At 39.6% G+C, this 23183-nt stretch overlaps 1 protein-coding gene and 1 long non-coding RNA gene across 11 annotated transcripts in view; one reads left to right on the top strand and one right to left on the bottom strand.

Annotated features, from left to right (window-relative positions):
• Positions 1–4427: 4427 nt before the first annotated feature.
• Positions 4428–23183, bottom strand: part of LOC5508830 (LIM domain transcription factor LMO4.2) — a 30221-nt gene continuing 11465 nt past the window's right edge. For 4 of the 9 annotated variants that reach the window (XM_048731010.1, XM_032377618.2, XM_032377621.2 and 1 more), the window contains 4 exons: positions 10427–10506; positions 9969–10170; positions 8938–9166; positions 4428–6160 (listed from right to left, as the gene is read on the bottom strand). In XM_048731010.1, the coding sequence (XP_048586967.1) occupies positions 6152–6160; positions 8938–9166; positions 9969–10170; positions 10427–10448 (462 nt within the window). In that variant the 5' untranslated portion in view covers positions 10449–10506 and the 3' untranslated portion in view covers positions 4428–6151. Of the gene's footprint in view, positions 6161–8937; positions 9167–9968; positions 10171–10426; positions 10507–11842; positions 11983–13441; positions 13582–15112; positions 15305–21837; positions 21910–22109; positions 22308–23183 lie in introns of those variants that run through there. The other 5 variants (XM_032377616.2, XM_032377619.2, XM_032377622.2 and 2 more) reach the window with 5 other exon arrangements.
• On the top strand, positions 10251–20764 carry LOC116615724. 2 transcript variants are annotated; one of them, XR_007312449.1, is made up of 3 exons: positions 10251–11673; positions 11922–14009; positions 18258–20764. It is a non-coding gene; the product is annotated as an uncharacterized LOC116615724 (long non-coding RNA). The 2 variants fall into 2 exon arrangements; XR_004295088.2 differs by lacking the exon at positions 18258–20764 and adding an exon at positions 14223–16227.

The following is a 23183-nucleotide window of genomic DNA, read 5'->3' on the forward strand; positions in this document are numbered from 1 at the left end:
GGGGGTACACCACCATTTTGTTTTCTTTAGGATTCTTAATTACGACTTACAATCGGAAAATGATTGATTGATTCCTAGATAAATGGACGTGTGAGAATGATCCTCAAGAAGCGAGTTTCAAGTCCTCAAAAGAAAAGAAGCTAGAAATAGGAATACGACACTCGAAAACATCTAAATAGTTACTTTAAAAGGATTTTTATAGCTCGAATATATTTTTGCAGATCGCATATTAATAACTTGGTCGATCGACGATGTATGTAAAAAAGAGATAAGCAAGCATTTAACCACGAGCAATTCTAAGTTCTCAGTTTCGAGTAAGCAATAACTATGTGCAAAAAAATACCAGCTTCTATTTATTTTAAACAAGGTGTTGTTGGCTTTATAATAGCATCAAACTTCACACCTTGCTGCTTAGCGGACTTAAATTCCTAAGACTCCCAACCTTTCTAAATTTAGGCCCCCTTTCCCCCCCCCCCCCCCCCTCTCCCCCGAGTCTGCGAGATTTTTGTCAGCGGTTTCATTAAAAATTAGGCTATTTTGTTGCACATAGAGTGTATATTATAACCAAACGTTTTAATCTAGTAAGCGACCGGGATTTTGAGAAAATAACGACCTGGAAACGGCCCTTCAGGACCCTGACGATAGGATATAGTATTTGATCTTCTCCTCCAGTCCTGTACAGGGTACATATCTAGGAGGTATAAACGGTGTATATGTCTGTCTGTCTGAACAAGGTTCCGATTCTATATTTTGCTTCTTGTCAATAGACCTTTTCGCGGTCAAAGTTACAATACTTGGGAGGCCTGAAACCAAAAAGAGACTCAAACGGGCGTGCGCGTTTCTTCTTCCCGCCAAAAGCAAGTAAACAATTGAACCCACAAGAACAACATTTCGTAAAATCTATTTAATACTTCATAGAATTCCCGTCAAAGCATGCCTGTTTGAGCCTCTCTTTGGTGTAAAGCCACAGGTCTCCCAAGTATTGTATTTCTGAACCGCGAAAAGTTCTATTAAAATGTCAACAAGCCTTTTTATCGGCAAACACAGAGAGGTATTCTGGTTTTCGACGATCCTTTGTTCTAGAAAGAGTGTGTTCTTAACAGGGTATTTCAGGTTATTTCAGATATAATCCTAAGCAATAAAATAATATATTCCATCATATATTATAATGCCAATGAAAAGAGTATTTTCTATTAAGAAAAGCACAACTGTCCGTGATGGTGACGTCATTTTCCAAAAACCCCGAGCCGGCCCTGGGAACAAGAGAATTTTCAATTAAAATAAGACTAAGCGTCGCATCTTCTTTGTCTTGGACTTTTACATTATATCTGATGCAACGCAGTCTCTTTGATATTTATACAGATCGTAGTATGGTGGCCATGAAAATCAAGACATTACCCGCACGCAGACTGTAAGTTAATTTAAAAAATAAAGCGGACAATACCCATTCGAAAGATGACGGTTTGTACAGTTTGGACAGCTCTTGTTTGATAGAAGGGTTTTGTGGTCGAATAAGAGAACCGCGCGGACCCATTTGGCGTCAACTGAACACGAATCTGTTTACATAGGTACAGCGCCCACTTCTAGTAACATTTACACAGTTGAATCAGTGTATTTAATACATGCACAAACACGCTCGGGCTTGTAAGCCTGTAAAAACACGCGCATATAAACACCCTTGATACGTTAACAAAACGCGTTCGTAAAATGATACATGGATTCCGTATACTCTATACTTCTAAAGCAACCACGCCCTCTACTGAATACTTTAGGGACGGACTATTAGAAAAGTGAACCATTAGAAAAGTGGAGGGGAAGGGGAGGTTTCAGTTGTTGTTATTTTTTTCTTGTCTCCCAGACGATTTGCCTTCCTTTCTGCATGCATTTTCTTTTCTGTCTGGTTCGGGCTGCATGCATTTTTTTTTTCAGGTTTTTCCTTCGTGGACTTTGTGTATGTTCCTTAAAGAATGTCGACCAACTACTCCTTGTTTATTGTTTATCGTTGAAAATACAACGGTTTATTTTCAAGGAAACTTCAAAGTAATATTCTACGAATGAAGTCGGATATGTTATTGACGATATTTGATTGAAAATATATTTCTTACTCGCTTAAATAAGCCGATGGAAATGGATGCTTTGTGTGACTCGCCATTGAGCGGCACCATAAAATGGCGGCGTGATTCGCCTTCTTTAACCACCTTCTTGTTCACTTTTCTGATGGCCCGTTGCTACCACCCATTGTTTTACATTTCATGAGTATTAGATATTTCTGCTTTGGGAGGGGAGATAGGGTTGGCAGCCGGTCTCTGTTGTTCCTGGTTTAAAACGGGCGTGGAGAACGGGAAAATATATCTCACATATAACTATAAAAGCAAATTATAACTTTGCCTAGGGGACGGCCTGTTTAAAAAGCATTCAAAACCTGATACATCTGATACATTATAGAAGGCAACTGCTAATTGTGCAGCGAAAGAGCTAAATCAACAAGATACATAAGAGACACAGTGCACCAGAACAACGCGCTTAGACCAAGCAAAGAGTGACAATATAATATGTGAATGCAGTGTTATACGCTCTGTCAACTCAGACAAAGGTTTATTGTTACAGTTCACCGCTTGGCAACCACAGGGAATACTGTTTACTACCCGAGCAGAGGTATTTGAACAGGGTTTCCGTGTCTTTTTTGTTGAAATAAAGGGTATTCATCTATTTGTTATACTGTACAATGTTTGGAAAAGACAAGGGATCAGCTTTGCTATATGTTTTCTTAACATTCCCCCATATAATTCATTACATTTTGCAAAATCTAAAATATTTTCTAACATGGACACTGGGACTTGGTAGTGGCTTTTTCATGATATCCTGTTTTAAATCCCATTTTTAAATCCTGTTTTCTTATAAAAAAGTCTATGTTCATATGCCGAGAACATTTGTTGAGGAGGGGAGAGGGAGGGCTTTACCACACCCCAGTTTTAACGCAGCATAAATAGTCAAATCCTAGCTCTGAAGTCACGTGAACGTAAAGCTCAGGTCTGAATCAGTTCTGAATCGTAATTGTGACTACACGCCTCTTCCATGCCGGCAGAAGCCCCTGATATAACCTAATAAAAAGCACACTTGGCAGTACATCACATGAACACAATATCTTTAAGGTGATTAGGAATTATTCTCTAATAGTATAATGACCATAATTCGCAGGATTATATGATCATATTTCACTAAACGTTTAATGCGGCGCCAGAATCAAAGAAATGTCATGAACTTTGTGGATTATAGTCCCCCTTATGTCAACCTAGGCAGACATGAATATACAAAAAATAAATATGTAATGGAACCCTAAACCACACGTACGAAGAAAGGGGCGGCCGATTGAATTGGAAACTGTGCTCTGTTTTCGCGTCGTATCTTTGTGTATTCCCATCATCCCCGGCGAACCCAGGCTACAATCTGTTACAAATGTAACTGAACAAAATAGAAATTTATCATGATTCCACATAAAGATGAAAATGATGGATATTGGTATTACTTGGTTTAATATACGGGGACTTCAGAAATCGCCTGGATGAGGATTCTCAGCATAGAGCAATCTCACACCAGTACGCATCCCGTACTAATCAATACCGCGCATACCACTTATTCTTATAGGAACTGTTCACATTATGAAAGAATGACAACTAGGGGAATCAGATAACGCACATTTTCAGTGCGGTTGTTTACACGTTAATATCTTCTTTCCACACAGTAAAACCCCAAATCCAAACCACCATCTTTGATCTTTTCTCCATGGCTTGCCACATTTTCAATCCTGTCTTTTATCATAACGCATTGCGCTATCAATTATCAACTTTTGCTTTGGTTTTATTTGTTGTTGTAATTTTTTGCTGTTTTTTTTATTATTATTGTTTTTATAATTATTTTCTTTCTTTTTCATTATTCATCCTGTTAAACGCCCATAAATTTCCCACTTTTACACCATATATTATAAATTATATATATAGATTATAAATCTCGGAACTTGGCCAACCCGGGTTTATGTTTTTTTTTTCTTTTTCAACTGGGCTTGATTAGCTATATGCTTTTTTTTATGAATATCAAGCGATGAAATTGCGTCCGAAGGCCGAAGGACACGAAAGAAGAAGTTTCAAAGACAGGTAATGAACTACGAAATCCGGTTCGCAATTATAAGAAACATTCCAATCCATTTCTTACTGATTATACCATCTTACTCCCTAACCTTGTTTACTGATTGTACCAGCTCCCAGCCTAAAAAATAATAGAAGTTTTGGCTTTCACATTTGTTTAAACAGCTTCTTGGGGTTCGAGAGATATTGATTCATGGCTAGAAAACCAACTTCCTGCACACAAAATTTAAAACACTTTGTTATTTTATTATTCAACTTTATATCATTTTTACGTTTTTCATTTACTTTTTGTGTGTGAAATATTTTAAGGCGTTTCCTATTAAACATAAGACTAAATAGCGGTTTTGTAAATTTCTTTTGGCTCTCTCATTAAGTTTAACTTAAAGATTGAACGTCTATTTACAAAATTAAATAGAAGTGGCGATGGGTTGAAAGCTCAAAACTGTGCTACAGAGTACACTGAATCAACATAACTACAAAAGTTAATTATCCCTATCTCAACAGATTGACAATAGATAGCTAACAAATCTTCCTGTCCTATTCATTTCTCTGAAAAATTAATTAAACCTCTGAAACGCTTGAAAGCTTTCAAAAATCCAATTTATGGCACAAGAAACAGATATCAAAGCTCACACGCTTAACTTATCTGAAAAAAATCAAAATCAACATTCTTTGTGATTGACGAACTATCATTAAAAGAGAAAGATGTCTATAATAAAGCACAATAATTATTTGAATGCATTCAATAAGTTGGTATTGAGGCGAGTGTCAGTTGTAAAATGTTATGAAGTTCACACTTTATTAGTTTTCTTTCTTTCCTCCGGTACGGTTGTTTACAGAGGGCTCAAATTTTGGTAAACATGTTATTCCTTGGCGTAAAGAGCCTTTTTGTTTCACTAAACTCACCAAGACATAAATTGTAATGCACTGAAAGACTATGACAAAAAAAACAAGGAAACTAATCTAAAAAAAGGGTAAACGATAACTGCTTTTACATCTGACACACGCTTTAGAATTTCGAAAAAAAACTCTGACATGATACGCCTATGAAAACAGCAGAAATTTGTGAGACTGAGCTTTTAATTCAATATTTTAAACTTTAGCTTTCACGGATGATAATTCAATACTAGTTTTGTAATAACATTTGCGATCTCTTAGAAACCTAAAATGACATATATCAGAGATTTTTTAACTATAATTATATCTAACTCTTTTTTATTTACATTTCTCTATTCTTACACATTATCTTTACTAAACCGCACTTTAAAAAAGGAAAAACGGAAGTATTATGTGAATGAAATTTGTGGAAATAGCGTCCCTTAAATAGCTAGGTGTGGTCTAGGCCATACACTTGTGATGTAGTGTCTTCCACGTGCCTACCACATCGAGGTAATCTAAAGTGTGGTAGGGAGGGGGAGGTAGAGGTCTCTGTAAGAGCGTCAGCATTTCTCAGCCCAGAGAAAGAATTATGCGCTATTCAGGGGTTGCAAAGTTTCCTCAAATTTCCTTTATCTCGCGTTCAATCCACCGGGGTTATGCCAGGAAGACTGACAGTAAGGCTGACAGGTGTTAAAACGTTCATTTAAACGTTCTATAAAGCGTATTAAACGTCACACCATCGTCTGACCTGTTAACTTTACGACACAGTGGTCACATCCCGTTGTATGACGCGGCGCCGAATTGTTTCATGTTGACCATGTATTCGCCTATCCTCTATGATTTGGTAGATTATCTTGTGTAGACCTTGTATACGCCTATCATCTACATCGGATCTTGTGTACGCCTACCCTTAATGGCTTTATAGATTATTCCAGTGCACATTTCTCCCGCTGAATAAATCCGCTACCGCCATCACGTAGTCACACCCTCTTAATCGTCATGTGCGGGTAAAATATTATTCGACGACTTCTTTCACTCTTTGCTGCCACACTCGGACAAGTCGTCCTGGCCGAAAAGTGCCTGGTCCGATTCGAAATTTGTCCGAAAACAGATACACGTTGGTGACAGCCTTAGCATACCTGCAATGGTTAAAAAATGAATAAGCGTCATTAACAATACATAAGAAAAACTCTATTAAGCTCTCCTCTAAGAGATTTGATTTTTGAAGCCCCATCCCTTTATTCATAACCGGCGGCGGAGAAGGGAAGGGGGGGGGGGGGGGGGGGGGTCGAAGTGATGATGGATAGAAAATGCGGGGGGGGGGGGTGATGAGAGTGTTAAGCTCTCTGCATAATGTTTCGGATCTAAGTTTGTTAATTGTCTCTCTTCGCTAACCACAAGTAACGCGAGAGACTAAAATGTCGAAATTGAAAGCCATAAGAGGGCCTCTATCTTCACGCTTCAGTCCACAAAAGTGCCTGTCAATTGCACTAAACCCTTTTAACTCTTGCACTGATGCCCTCCATCAAAATTTCACATTAACTTGGGTTGATGTTTGCAGTCCGGGGGATTTCAATATCAAACAAGACTGAAGTACCTAATTCTCTAATGGATTACAAGGAGAGGGTGAATCACTAGCTATACATTATCAATTTTATACCAGTGACGTAGCTTTTAATGGAAGCATACGCAATTGGTTTTCTTTCCCTTTTCCTGTGATGTTTGCTTAGCGCAAGAAGAAAAGAAATTCAGTTAAGAGCGAAAAAAATTTTAGAGGTTCTATCTGTCTGACTATATTAAACCTTTTAGCACAGGAAAGAGAAATCTAGAAAAGGTAAAAAGAAATAAAAGAATTCAATTAAAAAAAGATTTCCAATTCACTTTCAAATATGTCGGACTAGATCTGACATTTTATCACAGGACAGAGAAATCTAGAAAAGGTAGAAAAAATGACTGAAAAATGAAGATTTTTATAGATTTCAATGAAGATTTCCATTTATTTTCAAATCTTAATTTGCCAGTTAATCCATCGAAACACTTTTAATCTTACTTACGTTATCCTACGTTAGTTTAGTTATCTCTGAGTGTCGCTGAATCTCTCCAATTTCTACACATCTTTACGGAAAACAAACGACACATGATTTTTCTCATCTGTGGGCAGGAGGTAGTTCAAATTACGCTTTTACTCTGTGTAACTAATCGTCTTTCACCGCTAAAACATCACAGCCTCACCTTGTTGGAACAGCTTTTTAACAAATTCCCCGACCCCACCCCCGGTAAATATATCGCGTCACCTATCCACTAATTGTGAACATCCCAAAACTTTTCAAGAATAGAAAAACCGTCGGGGAGGTCTTTGTTATAATTAATAAGCTTTTAACGAAAGGTTCTGAGTGCTGGTACAAAGTCTTCTACAGCACATACATTAAAACTTTAGTATCGCAATATCAGGATCTGATTTCAACCTTTTAATGACTTGCCTTACTCAACACTTTCTATAAATGCCCACATACTTCCCATTTGGAAAGCTTAATGGAATAGGCCAAGATATATTAGGCGCAAATCGTAATTAGAACACGCTGTCCTTTCGCTTAATAAATCTAGCTAATGTGACATCAAGACTTTAAAAGGTTTTAAGGTATGTCTTCTCGCGTTTTATTACCGGCCGCTTACACGTACGAGATCGCCGACTGCGAACGCCTCGGGGAGGTGAAGAGTGTGTCTTACATGCAATAGCACGATATTTATTAACTCTAAGTGAAAACGCACGTGTTATTTTACCCCTGCGCGCGAGTTGGCTATTTCCCATTTCTTTTATTATCATCCCTAAATTACGTCTTATTACGCGTATAATACAAAAAAATAGAATTTGTCTTTTTAATATGAATAGCACATTTCAAATTGATAAAGAAAAGCATTATCTTCGTTCACATTTCATTACTCTTTTATTATATTTTGTTTAGTTTCTTACTTCAGCCTGGGCTAACGTAAGTGGCTTGTTTTTGGGATAAAGATTTATTGCCCTTTAGAAAAACGCAACATAATATTTATCTGGAAGCTATTCAATTCTCCTTCTTTCAGTCATTTCATTTTGCAATTTTCAAAATTTCATCATTTTAAAGTTTTTTTTAAAGTTACATATTTTCCTCCGTGTGAAAAGACGCGAACCGATTTCAAGGACATTCATGCCAGGTCTAACCAAAAGATCATCACATTTTACCTCCTTTTTACAAAAAAAAAAAGTTAGAATCAATTTTTACAGACGGCGTCGGATAATATCCCTGGGTTGAGAAAGCCAAGCTAATCCAAAATGGCACCAGTTTGTCGAAGTCGGTCTGAAAAGCTTATCGAAAGTCGCTAAAAGTCTCTGAAAACTCAAAGTTGAAGTGTCCCATTATCCAAGTCGCCCCTAATGAATCTTTTAATACACTTACTTTATATTAATGTATCCAAAACAAAAGCCTTCGAGCCCGATAACGAGTATTATCGAGGGAAAAGGGATATTATCCTACGTTTTACCCGAGGCGATATGTTGATTGATGTTTAACATTTCGCTAGAGTACTAGTGATGCTTTTAAAAGGTGACGAAAACAAGAGTTGAGATATAGACCTTTTAAAATGGCAAGACTGAATATGTTTACAGCTACTACATTTTCATTAAAATAGCGCTGTGACAAGTTGAAGTGTCGACAAGCCATCGAGCTCTGAAGAATGAAAATTGCTTTTTCTTCAAAGAAAACACTGTCAATTGTCAACGACGCCGAGCACATATTAAACCGTGTACAGGCCGATAGATATTAAAATCAAATAAAAGCAGTGTACATTCGCGAAATTGTTAATCTGATGTTTTGACAGGCATCAAACAATCTTGAAGCCGGTTCGAGCTGATTCCAGGGCCATGGAAGAATTGACTCACCGTTTGTTTGGTGACATGAAGCTGCTGTTTTAATAAATTAGGATCATCATTTTCACAGAAAAGTCTTCCATTCACAACATGAAATCTGTCTCCAGGAACCAGTTGATTGTGGCATGTCGTGCAAGTGAAGCAGTGAAGGTGATAGACCTTTCCCAGGACTTTCATCACTAATTCTGTTGCGGGAATCAACTTTGCACACACGGCGCATGCTCCTGAATTGCCGTACAATCTGCGAAGAGAAATAGAGAAACGGAATGAAACACGAGAAGATGGCGCTACGCTGACAGATCTGATACCCTGGGATTTAATATGTTCTAAGTAATTAAAGATAAAAGGAATTCAAGCCAATATTTGGAATAGCCACAAATTGCACTTCAGCCAGCCTTTTCAATTTGACGGCACCAACCGACCATAGGTCGTTAACCAACCCTACTAGCCATCACAAAATACACTTATTAAAAGCGCTGTTTATTAAAATGAAAGAATATGTCAAACAGAAACGTAGATTGCCACTCGGAGATCAATTTAGAACTCAAATCCAATTTCGATTTTGCTTTCTAATTTTGAAAGCATGGGGGTAATAAATTGCTTTTCCCTGAAACAAATAAAGCAAGATATGTTAATGGCCCTAAATTTGTTTCCCAGCCAATTACAGCAACATCGTGTCCTTTTTAATGTATATTATTAATTGCTCCTCTAAAGCAGTCGCAGGATATTGGAGAAATGCCTACCCTGCTTTCTGTGATAAATCACAAATAACTTTTAAAGAGAAATTTATGAAAGCTTTCAGAGAGCAGATAGTGCCGCGCGGCTTAATAAAAAAATTGTAATTATTTCATTTTTAATTTCGCTTAGCTGTTAATGATTTCCATGGACACTGGCGAGTTTATTTTGTTATTCAATGAAGTTTTTTCAATGAAAAAATCGCCCGCGGTTACACTAACCGGTAACACTGAAGTTCCAACTGCGCACGCCACGATTTATAACACCTTGGGAGAGAGCGAAAAAACGCACATATTACACTTGTTTACCTGACATAGTCTGTTTTGCAGAGAATCATCCCTCCTTTGGAATAACACGAAGTGCCGATCTCCCCAAGTCTAGCCTCGCAGCACGAGCATTTCAAACAGTTAACATGCCAGTATTGGTCCAAAGCAAGTAATAAGAACCGATCAATGATTTTTTCCCCGCATCCAGCGCACACTCTCATGCTTGCTGCAACCTGTGATTGACCTGGAGACACAAGGATCGCAATAAGCGTGTGAGAATCGCGTGGCATCGCACATAAGGGCCTCGTACAACTAGGGTAACAATTCTCTTGATACACAACAAAACGATGCTTGCTAAAACGACCAACTTCCGCTTACACAAGAGTGCTTTTGGAAATTATTGTTGAACTTCTGATTGCGTTTTTGGTTCTGATGACTTAAGAAAAATAGTCGTGTTGTTCGGGGTAATGTTTTGGTGAGGATTTGTAGAGATCACTTACTTGTAAGTTGTTGTTCTTCCATTCGACTCGTTTGTGTGGCGCCGTGGAACAAGTGCTCTTCGTCCGATGGTCACCAAAGTCTATATGACAGAAACTGTGAATTAGCCGGGCCGTGTTATTTGTGTAGACAAGTCCGCGCGTTATTGAAAACATTCATGGTTTGACAGCGAATTAAGCTTAATCAATTCCACATCAAATCCGCTCCAAACCCTAAATGAGCACAAAAGCAATTAGATGTCATCAGTTAAGCGATATGCCATTACTGGGCGACAACAGAGCGCTGTGATTGGCTCATTCACCGCAGTCATACAGCAGTCAAATCATCCACTCTCGCATGTCGTATCGGTCCGTTTAATTACACCACACATACATGAGGCCGTTTCTCTACTTTAATTAAGTCCCACTATTTAGGATCTAGCCAGTCGTTTGCTTGAGGTCTTTGTTTTGCGCAATCTCGTTCGGAATGCAATAAAGAGTCATTTTCCTTCGTATATTTATCACTGTTCCCGCTGTTCAATACTTCAGTGGGGGACTGTTAAAGTGCTTCACAGCTCGAATGAAGAGCCGTCACCTCAGCAAGGGAGACCGGCAATTTGTTCGTCCGATACATCGCTTGTCTCAAGAGTGATAGTAATTGCTTTTTTTTTTTGTCTATTTTTTAAGGGATGCACTGCTGAAGATTACGTGTTTCTGTTTTTGATCATGTGAACTGCTTGAAACAGTCATTTACTAGATACACAATTGGATGTAAGGGGAATGCAATTAGCAGAGTCGACAAGCAAAACCCGTCGCCAGCTGTCCCTACAAAATTAAACAAATTCTTTTCAACCAATCAGAGTGCCATATGAAGATATACCGAGTTTTCACCTATACGGTCTCACGGACTCAATATCATTCATTTAGAATAAAATAATGCATGAACTAATTAGCAGCGTAATGGCCGTGTTTGCTCTTTTCTCGAGGGTACATTATCAACGCGAGTTTTATCTTCAAATTAGAGTGCTTTACAGAGCATGCGCACAAGCTGACTGCTCAGACGTTTTCGAGCGAAACGAAACACGGAAGATATCGCGTGCGAAATCCGCGCCCGGAGAATCTGTAATGAGTCAAAATTTTATTACTAGTCGTCGCTTCGAAATTAAATGAAACCAACGGATTGGAGCGAAAGACTATTTAAGTAACACAGCAGGCGAAAGCAAAATATCATCTTTCATACGTTGAACCCAAGGGGCTACAGAGAAAAAAAGGTTATTAAATTCTTGTGGATTTCCTTGCGGGGCAGATCGCGGTGGTTAATTAGATAGCGAGAATAATGGTAGTATCGTGCAGAGACAAGCATCGAATTGGGAAATGAGTTAACTTGTCTTCGACTCATTTTTCTGTTCTGTTTCAGTGCGTAAATGTAGACAATTTTACCTTAGTTCTGTACCAGATCGTAGGACTCGCTTTTAGCAATGTGTTTACGTCTTCTGATATAAGCTGCTTTGTTTTTAAGGTGTCGATAATGGATTTTTTGGTGTCAGTCCACCCTGCGAACAGATGCCGGCGCCGGCTAAGGTTCAAATGAATACGGGTGACTGTTGGCAGGCCTAGACAGCAAAGACTTAATTTGCTTAACAACAGCGAGAGAGGCTGGAGACTTTGCCGCTTCGGATCCCGACTGAGGGACGTGCAATCAATCGAATATTGGTCAACCATAAACTTCGAGAGACGAGGTGTGTTCAAGAGTTCGCCACTTGTAAAGAGATTGATTTTTGTGCTATGAACGGAAGCACGGCTGAGAGCTTACGAAACATTCCCTCTGTAATCAATCGAACTCTATTACAGCTAATTGATTAATCGCTAGCGCCTCAATCAATAGGCTTCAACGCCGTCTAACATCGACAATAATGGCATTTTTTACTTTATCATAGATAAATGCAATTTTATACATTCCGATGGATTTTTTCACGACAAATAGTAAAACCCCAAGATAGCCACACTGACTAATTGCATTCCGAGACATGTTGCGAATATGATACATCGCTATTTACATGGAAGCTGTGGAAATCATGGTCTTGGCATTGACGGCGAATCAAAGCTATGCCGTAATGAGAACTAGCCAGGGTCCTGCAGAGAGCTAGCAGAGTAATTGCCTCTTGGACAAACAATTCGCTGACCCACAAGACACGCGCGGAAAAGACCCGCTTACCACTGCTGAGATAGCTTGTGTCATAACCTGCAAAATCCCCGACCGTTAGAGAAACTCAATAATAAAACTCCTCATTGTTCCGTTTCGCTCTAAATACAATACTGAAATCTCGACAAAATGTCCTGGATTGTACAAAGCGAGATGATGATACATTTTTATTAATGTGGCACTACTCTATTATTTACGTACGTTAAAAAGGATGGTTGGTTTTCTACTGTTTGTGACTTTATCCATCAACACAAAAAAACACTACAAAGTTCTCTGAAGAATCCAAAAGGGCTCTTTGTAAGATTCCCATACGATTTGCCAACCTTTACTTTAACTAAACACCTTAAGTCATATTTACATAAGTAATTAAATCAGATGAAAGTGTAAATAAAGCGAGGGCTTTATTATAAAGAATACTAAAAGCTAATTGAGCCACTCTTTGTGTTGATTGGTCCACCTCGCAATTGTTTTGAATTATTCACTAGTGTTTTTAGTTTCGAAGATTTAAACGTAAAGTTTCCGGATAATGAGATTTTCTAATCCGTCCATTAGTAGAAATTGAATCTGCCCCTAGATCGAAAAGCCGCAAGAGTGAGTAATGGAAAACAATTAGCGGACAAAGTGAATTCACTCGTATGGAAAAAGCGACGAGTTTGAAGCTAAAAAGTGAGCAAGGCACAGTGAACGCTGCGAGTGAATTTGCCAAAACTGAAATAAACTCAATCAAGACTCAGGGCTGTGGTTTGGGATAGATTAATTAAAGTCGGTTTACTTAAACTTTGTAGTCGAAAGCAGAAGAATTAATCATAAAAAGAATTGAAGATTAGATTTCTTACCAAACGACGGTGAAAAAGTATAACTTGAACGTAAAGAGGTTCCGCTCGAAACGGCGATGCACGAATCTTTCTAGGAGCAACGTTTCTTGTAACACATTAGCGCCAAATGCTTGTCTCAATGAAACACTGTTAGTAAAAAACATAGATGATATCTGCCCATAAAATTCCAACTCAAGAGTAGTTTTTATGGCTGGAGGGTTTTCTTAAGCGGTTAATGGCTAATGTCATTTCATTAAAAGCCATTAAGATGAGAGCTGTGCTAGTGGTCGACATTTTCGTTTCGACTCGTAGGCACCATTTGCCAATATCATCTTTTATGCTTTAGTAACTTTGTTAATGGGTAGAAATAGTCGTAGAACCGCCAGCAGCCCCGGGCTTCGCGACCGGATTGGTCAAAGTGTGCTCGAGTCAGGCTGAGAGCTCTGCTAATTATCTCTAACACAAAGTATGTTTATTACTGAGATGTGATGACTTAAGATGCAAGGACACACGTGTGAGAAGATCATCATGGATCAGAGCCTTAATGGGCCATCGAAATGGACGATTGTTTATGACTGCTACCTAGACGGTAATGGCGCATTTGGTAAAAGTCGTTAGATATTTCTTTCCATTGGTTTAAGTTAAAATCTGACTGATTAAAGAAGAACGGAGAAGTGTCATCATTAACCATATCATATTTTCTTCTTTTTTGCAAATATGACTTTTTTTATTTTTGTCTTGAAATCATAGATCAGCCAAGTGGAGAACATGCTTGTCTTAATGAAATGCCTGTTTTTTATAGATCAGATCACCATTGGTGCTAACACAGGAGGCACGGCAGTTCATGCCTTTATTGCCAAACGTGTGTCTCAAAAGATGTCATAAAATGACATTTTTGGCAGAAGAATTTTGCTGTTCAAATTAACCTGTCAACGAACACAACTTGATGTGGTAAAACCCCGATAACTCAAGGCCTCGTGGAACATCCAGTTTAACTAGTCAATATTTTCGATTTCTCCCAAACCACCAAATTTCTACGTATTTGTACGCCTGCAAATTTCTATATTATCTGTGCAACGAATAACTCGAAATCATGATAACTCCAACCCTCACTGAGTCGAACATCCAGTTAACTCGGAATAACTTCCGTTAAACCCTTCAAATTCCTATATGCCTGTACGCTTGAAGTTTCTATATATATTTGTACACCGAATAACTCGGCCCAATGATAACCCGAAAACTTGTTAAGTCCACTTAACTCGAAGTAATTTCCGTTTCCTTTCACATTTTTATATGTTTCTACTCAAACTTGAAGATCCAGTAGCTGGTTAATCTAATTTTAGGGAGCAATTGATTTTTGAAATCTTGGTATCACTCACTATACATAGAATAATTTATTCATTTCTTTCATATCTTCGTACAAAAGCAACCAATTTCATTTCGGACAACGTAATGACATAAAACCAGCCTTGGTTCAACTGACAATAGACAGTTGACAGAAACATGAATCTGGAATCGAAAACAAAAAAAATCGTAAACATTATAGATTATAAATCTTATGGGCCTCTGTCATGTCACATATGAACTGTCATTTCCCTTAGAGTTCAAACTGTTAAATCTTTATGACCTCAAACAGTAGTAGAAATTGGAGCAAATACAACCAATGATTATCAAAATATGATTCCAACTTACTAATATTCTCAGCTTACTTCATCAACCTCCTCAACCTAGACCCATGCAGAACTCCAGAATAAAATAATTGTGATTAAAAAAGAAAATCATAAAACAGCTTCCTTTAAAGAGACATCCAAATCTGGCACCAAATTGGCGAGGAGTTTGACGTTCTTCCTGTTTATGTCCCAATTACTTAACGGGGCACCAGTTTCAATCGACACCAAAGTTAATTAGGGCAAACCTTTGAAGGGGTTTGGTCACGCCACCAGAGAAAGGCGTGCTACTGAATCATCCCATTAGGATTTTAGCAACCAGTGCCATTAATAATACATCATATCTACACGTTTGATATCTTGTTAATGATAGTTTTCCTCCTGAAGAAATAAATCGCTTTTCATCACGCCAAACCTTATAGAAGCTAGGTGTGGAAATGGTGTCTTTACATGAGTGTGGCTGCACTGAACACTCATACCACCAGGGGCGTAGCCAGAGGGGTGGCCAAGGGCCCCCTCCCCCGTTCTAGCAGCCAAAAATACAGTAATAGTATGAGACATAATCTAAAAGGGCCTTTTAGGCCCCCTTCTTGTTTAAAATCCTGGCTACGCCGCCGTACCACTCTACCTGTTCGAATAGCCCCACTCTCTTGGCTCAAACAAGATTATGGCTGCTGATTATTAATGTGCATTCTTGTATGTTCAATACAATAAGATATCGAATACGCATTCGACTTTCCTCATGGGTACAGCCTTTGCTGTTTAATTGTATTGTAAGTATTGTGTTAGCCATCTATAGAACGTTTTTTTTAATTCACAAATTTCCACGTAATTTGTACCACTAAGAAGTGGCTAATTTTCAAGGAAACTACAGAGTAACAATCTACGAATGAATTCTGATTAGTTATTGACGATATTTGATTGAACATATCTTGGTTACTCGCTTTAATTAGCCGAGGGAAATGGATGCTTTGCGTTACTCTAACTTGAGCGGGAGCATAAAATGGCGGCGTGATTGGCCGTCTTTAAGCAGGGTATGCTCATAAGGGCGAAGCTGCCTGCGTGTCCTGGTTTACAACAAAGAAAGTAGAGGATATGTATAAAGATAATCAAAGATTTAATAAAAAATGATTAACTTCTTTTCTGCTGCCAACCTGTTGGCTATAAGCGAAAAATATGCTACCAATATTAGATAGGAGTAGAAGCGGTTACCTAAAAGTTTACCTGTTTCAAACAAATTATTTTTATGTTGCAGGAAAAGGAAGTATTTCAGTGCTTGAATTACAATTTTAAAATTGCACTCTCTTCATAAGAACTAAAGTGCAGAACAAAATTGTGTTCATAATGAATATTTCAATATTTAAAAATATTATCGCTATTGATCATTTGTTTATTTATCTTCCTTATAATTCATTTGGTAACATATTTTTATATACACTACAATTTCATTTGCAAAATACCATCATAAAGGAGAGATCATAAAAGACTACTTTCTCCAAAAGCCAGTCTACACGTTGTCAGCGCAAGATGGTAGAATGATAGTGGAAAATGATAGTGCTGCCATCAGGATTAACCATATGGGACTCATCACATTCTATTGAATGCAATGATGTCCCACGTGATTAATTGACATGTAATCTTTTTTTTTATCTATAAACAGTTATCAGTCTTAGAATACCATTTGGCATTCGCCATTTGCACTCACAACGTTTTTTTAATAGTCGTATAAGAAACAGAATGCTTCAAATGTTACAATGTTACAAAACGATGGAGGGACGTCTCTTCTGCGTCTGAGTCTGTTGTAGTTAAATACAATTCGCCCAACATCCAAGCTTTTCTACCAGGGGCGTAGACAGATGGCCTAGCCCCCCCCCCCCCCCCTTTTAGCAGACATAAATACAGTAAATGTACGAGACATTATCTAAAATACAGGGGAAAATGCCTTGAAGGTCCCTTTTGGGCCCTTTCCTGTTTAAAATCCTGGCTACGCCGCTGTCTACCAGTGTGCCAGTAATTAACGTTTAACTATTGAAGACGCAAGTAATTGGGGCCGCATATAGCAGGTAGCGGATTCGAGCATTTGGAATTGTCTTGGATGACTATGTTTTGGAGCTAAGAATGACAACAAGCGGTTTCCTGTGAAGCTTTTGCTGACAACATTTGCTCTTAAATGACAGACAAGAATAGATATGTTCTATCCAATCCGAAGCGGTTATTAGACGACAACCATCCCGCCAACCCACGAGGGCTGTTTTCGTAGCATCATAGGCTCATAATCAATAATAAATCGCCAAGTGTTTAAACAGGTACAAGAATTTGATCCTCTTGTCTTACAGACTAACAGTCTGTTATTACAATCACGAAAAGGTTTTCTCGTCCCAGACTGTTTGTTATGAAATACAAAGTAAACATCTAAAGACGCCACCGTCAAAGGCGGTGTTTCCCGCCTTCATAACTGGAACCAGCTCGCTAGAGCTGCTACGTCGCGAACTGTCGTAAAATGTCATGAGCTATCAACGGCAGCACGGGTGCCAGTTCGTGTCTCTGTTTTTGCGAGAGAAAAAAATAACTAAGCACGGTGAGAAATAAATAATAGATCAAATTACTTAAATCTTTTTGCCAATCTTTTAACCAAGTATCATTCCTTTTTATTGTACAAAAAGGTTTCCAGAAAAAACTTGTCACATACCATTACGCTTGCTGTTATTGTATTTCCGGGGTGTCCCTATACATTCCTCAGGGCTCGAACTCAAATCTATCATTTGTGTGGCATTTTGAAATATAGAAAAAAAGCTTTCTTAAAAATGTGTTACCCAACAAAGCAAATTTACACTGAGACCTGTCTGAAAACATCGCGGCTAAGCTTTTGAAAATTTTGTCTGTTATTCCACAACCAATCAAATTCTCACGCACAGCTTTTTTGGCTACAGTCGGGCAGGTTACCTGTCGAGTTATTTTAAGAGAAAAATATATTCACAATGATAAATAAAAATTGCTCCACTACCACAAATTTAGAAATTGTTTGGTTGCGCCCTCTTCCGTTTTTGGAAAACTACTAACAGTTGTTCCACCGGCAAAGTTTGGAACGACAAAAAAGGCCCCTTCTTCACAAGGTTTTGTCCTGTTGTTTTGGACGCACTCGTGTTCAAATTTTCTCTCATTTTGTGCAGTTCCAGAATTTTCTCAGAGGATGAGACTGTGGATCGCCAACCATAAGCGCATTACGGGAGTGAGAGCTAGTGCAAACAGGCCAGACACAAGTACGGCATCGACGCAAGCAACGCAAAATGTAAATCAGGCCAAAAGAACAAGCACAAGTGTGAACATGGAAAACACTAGAGAATGCCAAGTGTGAACCGGGCAAATCGCTACGAAAAAACATAGCACAAGTGTGAACCGGGCGAACATAACATCAGCACAAGTGTGAACCGAGCGACCACAAGCGCAGTACAAGTGTGAACCGAGCGACCACAAGCGCAGCACAAGTGTGAACCGAGCAAACACAAGCGCAGCACAGGTGTGAACCGGCAAACACAAGCGCAGCGCAAGTGTGAACCGAGCGAACACAAGCGCAGCACTAGTGTGAACCGGCAAACACAAGCGCAGCGCAAGTGTGAACCGAGCGAACACAAGCGCAGCACTAGTGTGAACCGGCAAACACAAGCGCAGCACAAGTGTGAACCGAGCGACCACAAGCGCAGCACAAGTGTGAACCGAGCGACCACAAGCGCAGCCCAAGTGTGAACCGAGCGACCACAAGCGCAGCACAAGTGTGAACCGGGCGAACACAAGCGCAGCGCAAGTGTGAACCGAGCGAACACAAGCGCAGCACTAGTGTGAACCGGCAAACACAAGCGCCGCGCAAGTGTGAACCGAGCGACCAAAAGCGCAGCCCAAGTGCGAACCGGGCGAACACAAGCGCAGCACAAGTGTGAACCGGGCAAACACAAGCGCAGCACAAGTGTGAACCGGGCGAACACAAGCGCAGCGCAAGTGTGAACCGAGCGACCACAAGCGCAGCACAAGTGTGAACCGGGCGAACACAAGCGCAGTACAAGTGTGAACCGAGCGACCACAAGCGCAGCACAAGTGTCAACCGGGCGAACACAAGCGCAGCACAAGTGTGAACCGAGCGACCACAAGCGCAGCGCAAGTGTGAACCGGGCGAACACAAGCGCAGTACAAGTGTGAACCGAGCGACCACAAGCGCAGCACTAGTGTGAACCGGCAAACACAAGCGCAGCACAAGTGTGAACCGAGCGACCACAAGCGCAGCGCAAGTGTGAACCGAGCGACCACAAGCGCAGCCCAAGTGTGAACCGAGCGACCACAAGCGCAGCACAAGTGTCAACCGGGCAAACACAAGCGCAGCACAAGTGTGAACCGGGCGAACACAAGCGCAGTACAAGTGTCAACCGGGCGAACACAAGCGCAGCACAAGTGTGAACCGAGCGACCACAAGCGCAGCACAAGTGTCAACCGGGCAAACACAAGCGCAGCACAAGTGTGAACCGGGCGAACACAAGCGCAGTACAAGTGTGAACCGGGCAAACACAAGCGCAGCACAAGTGTCAACCGGGCGAACACAAGCGCAGCACAAGTGTGAACAGGGCGAACACAAGCGCAGCACAAGTGTGAACCGAGCGACCACAAGCGCAGCACAAGTGTGAACCGGGCGAACACAAGCGCAGTACAAGTGTTAACCGGGCGAACACAAGCGCAGCACAAGTGTTAACCGGGCGAACACAAGCGCAGCACAAGTGTGAACCGGGCAAACACAAGCGCAGCACAAGTGTGAACCGGGCAAACACAAGCGCAGCACAAGTGTTAACCGGGCGAACACAAGCGAAGCACAAGTGTGAACCGGGCAAACACAAGCGAAGCACAAGTGTGAACCGGGCGAACACAAGCGCAGCACAAGTGTGAACCGGGCAAACACAAGCGCAGTACAAGTGTGAACCGGGCAAACACAAGCGAAGCACAAGTGTGAACCGGGCGAACACAAGCGCAGTACAAGTGTCAACCGGGCGAACACAAGCGAAGCACAAGTCGCGATCTGAAGCGTGTTGAGCGCTATTACCCGGGAGTACTTTAAAATAAAAGAAGACCCTTAGTCACCGACTATCTCACATGTCATCTCTCATTACTTTCATTAATTCATTTGGAGTAATTAACGTGAGGGCGTTCGTGAGAAAACTTCTCCTGTTCAACAGCTAACTTAATAACCTTCTTATCCAAGTTGATTGATGTAAGCACTACCTTAATTTGAAAGCCTTTTTGGGCCTATAATCGCAAGCCACAGCTGTTTTATTGAAGACGAATGTCACTGCAGTGTCAAGGAACGACACCAAGAAAAAGTAATTCGCTCTTAAGACACTTTGAGCTTTCAAAAGCGTGCATTCAGATAATGCAAATTTTTGGCAGCATTGCTCACAAGAGAAAGTTATGAAAAATCCCTTAATCAATAGAGATTTACATTGAAAATTAACGTGAAACAAACATTATATGATAACCCAAAAATGTGATATTTAAAGGGTTGCGTGTCAAATTTTAAAAGCGTTTTTGTTCAAATCTTACAGTGTTTATAGTCGTGGGTATTTGAAGACTTTTAAGCCTCAGTAAAAACAGTTCATGTTTTGCTATGCTATTAAACGTTGCGTGGAACAGAAAACACTAAGTTTCGATAGCCGCGTGTTTTCTTATATTGAAGATAACCTTCGTGTATATAAACCCCTGCAACTCTGAATGCCTTAAATGCTTTCCAAGAACGAAGCTTTGATCTTGTACCATGTAAATGTTCCGGTTGTATTTCTTTTACCAAAGTAAAGTACCCATATTTAACACCGTCTTACTGAAACAAAATCCTTCTGCCAAGGTCTTAAAAGCGACATCATTTTTTTTCGTTTTGTTATTGTAGCTTCTTTAACAGTATGATCACTGTTTTCTTTTTATGGTTTTGTTTATTTTCATTTGAGTGTTTGAATGTGGTGTTAGCATGGTAAATAAAGACTGAAAGAAGTCAATAGCAAAGACAAAAGAAATGTATTCACCCGCAGTACCTGACAGGTTTCAGGCAATCTAAGCAGTTAGAACACATCACTGCCTTTCCTTTTTTTCTTTATTTTTTTTTTCAAGAATAATGTTCCAAAACAAGCCTCCTAGATTGTCACAAATGAGTAAACAACTTCTTTACGCTCCCCCTTTTTTTTAAAGAAATTTTAATCTTAACTTATCAGGGTTGTTAGAAAGCTTATCTTTCTTATTGATATGCTCGTGGATTTGCTATCAACCTTGCATTTTAAGCAAATTTTGTATATCACAATCTTATATAATAAGGACAGGATTTTCAGCGAGTTTCTCGAGCAAATAAAGGGCATATAAAATCCCGTTTAAAGAAATAGTGATAGCCAAATAACAGACCAATATTTCAAATCTATTACTATTTGATAGCTATGGCAGCCTCGTCGTTTCTCTGTTATTGTCAACATACACTAAACTACCTTTCTGTGAACCCTGATTTTATAACTTCGTTGTTTCAAAGTTCTAAATTTCATTTTAAATTTAAGATTATAAGCTACTGCGATAAATCTCAAGTGAGATTCTACCATTACAATAGACCGCTTAAAGTTTCCCATTCCTCGTCCACGAACAATTGTTAAGACTGGAAATTTGAAGAGGCGTATTAAGTCTTTCTACAAAAGCTTCTACCGTTGTTGATTTTGTTACATGTTACCTGAGCCATAGCATTACCTGCGCCCGCCATTAGGCTTGTGACAAACCATTTTTTGTCAGTTCCTTCGTTTATGGCTTTTGTTGTACCTTCTGGAATAGTTAGAGACAAAAATACTGCCAATCGATTTCACAAAGAAAATTAAAAGAACCACAACTACTCGACGAAAACTCGTTTATCCAAATTATAGATTCCATTGACATTAATTCTCTTTGTTTAAGTAAGTCTAAATTGAGTTATCAAATTGCGTATCTATAGACTAGCTGGGCTTCTACTCTACTTCAGATCTTACCTTCCCTGGTTTTTCGGCTTCTTTGAGTGTGCCGTGAAGCGAAGCAGGAGAAGGAAAAGTACACTATCGAGCCGCGAATGTTATGATTGAGCGAGTGTCCTGGCGCCGAGATCTATGCAAACAAATGCTGCCCTTTATACCCCTTGATCCCCCTGTCACTAATGATAACGAATAAAGATAGCAACACTCGCACGTTGACAAGTTCCATCAACACACTCTCTCTAATCTTACTCTCCTCCTATGTACCACTTGATAAACCATGCGCTCCTGCCCTCCCCTGTGGGGATGAAGCGTAGCTCCCGTAACTCCCTCCCCACAGAAGGATGACACATCAGAATATACGTCCTTCTTATCTCGAGCTCCTTCTATAAAAAGCAACTCTAAGTTGTGTCGACTTTTTCTTGTAAACAGTTTAAATGGTCCCAAAACTGTCGAAGCAGACCATAAGAACCTAGGCATACCATTAGAATAGAAGTTTCTCGGTGGTTTTCTGTCTGACGCGTTTACCACCGTGTGATCGTCCCATCTTATAGGGTATAAAATTCTACCAGCCGCTATCCCTTAGAGAGTGTTCAATGATTCTTAAAATTCTGCTTTCCTTAGGGGGTCTCAGCCTAATGGATCGCCCTATCCAATAACAGCAAGACTTGAAGACTAGATGAAGGTACTAAAAAGTCATCAGAAAAGTAGATGTGCCCGATGGCAGTGTTATAAGTGGGGCAATAAAATTCTGGAAAATTTATTTATAGCGCTATCATCTTTTGAAGATTTTTCAACCACACCCAATGTGCTATCTCCTAGGGTTAAAAATTGCTATTGACCACACTCAAAGTGACAAGTCCCATCTATCCATTTTCTCTGATCACCCTTCCCACTCATGCACGCTTCACTCAAGATAAAAAAAAAACTGGGTTTCCAAAGATGGCTCCAACTCGATAGTTGCCTGACCCGAATCAGTTGGAATTTCGTATTAATCACATTCACGATATGGCATCTTACCTTTTAATGGTTTAGAAACTCAAAACTTTCTTCAAATGTCTTGGATGCTCCCTATTCCTATCATAGCAGCTAACA

This window comes from Nematostella vectensis, chromosome 8, assembly GCF_932526225.1.
Source record: "Nematostella vectensis chromosome 8, jaNemVect1.1, whole genome shotgun sequence".
Taxonomy (NCBI): Eukaryota; Metazoa; Cnidaria; class Anthozoa; order Actiniaria; family Edwardsiidae; genus Nematostella; species Nematostella vectensis.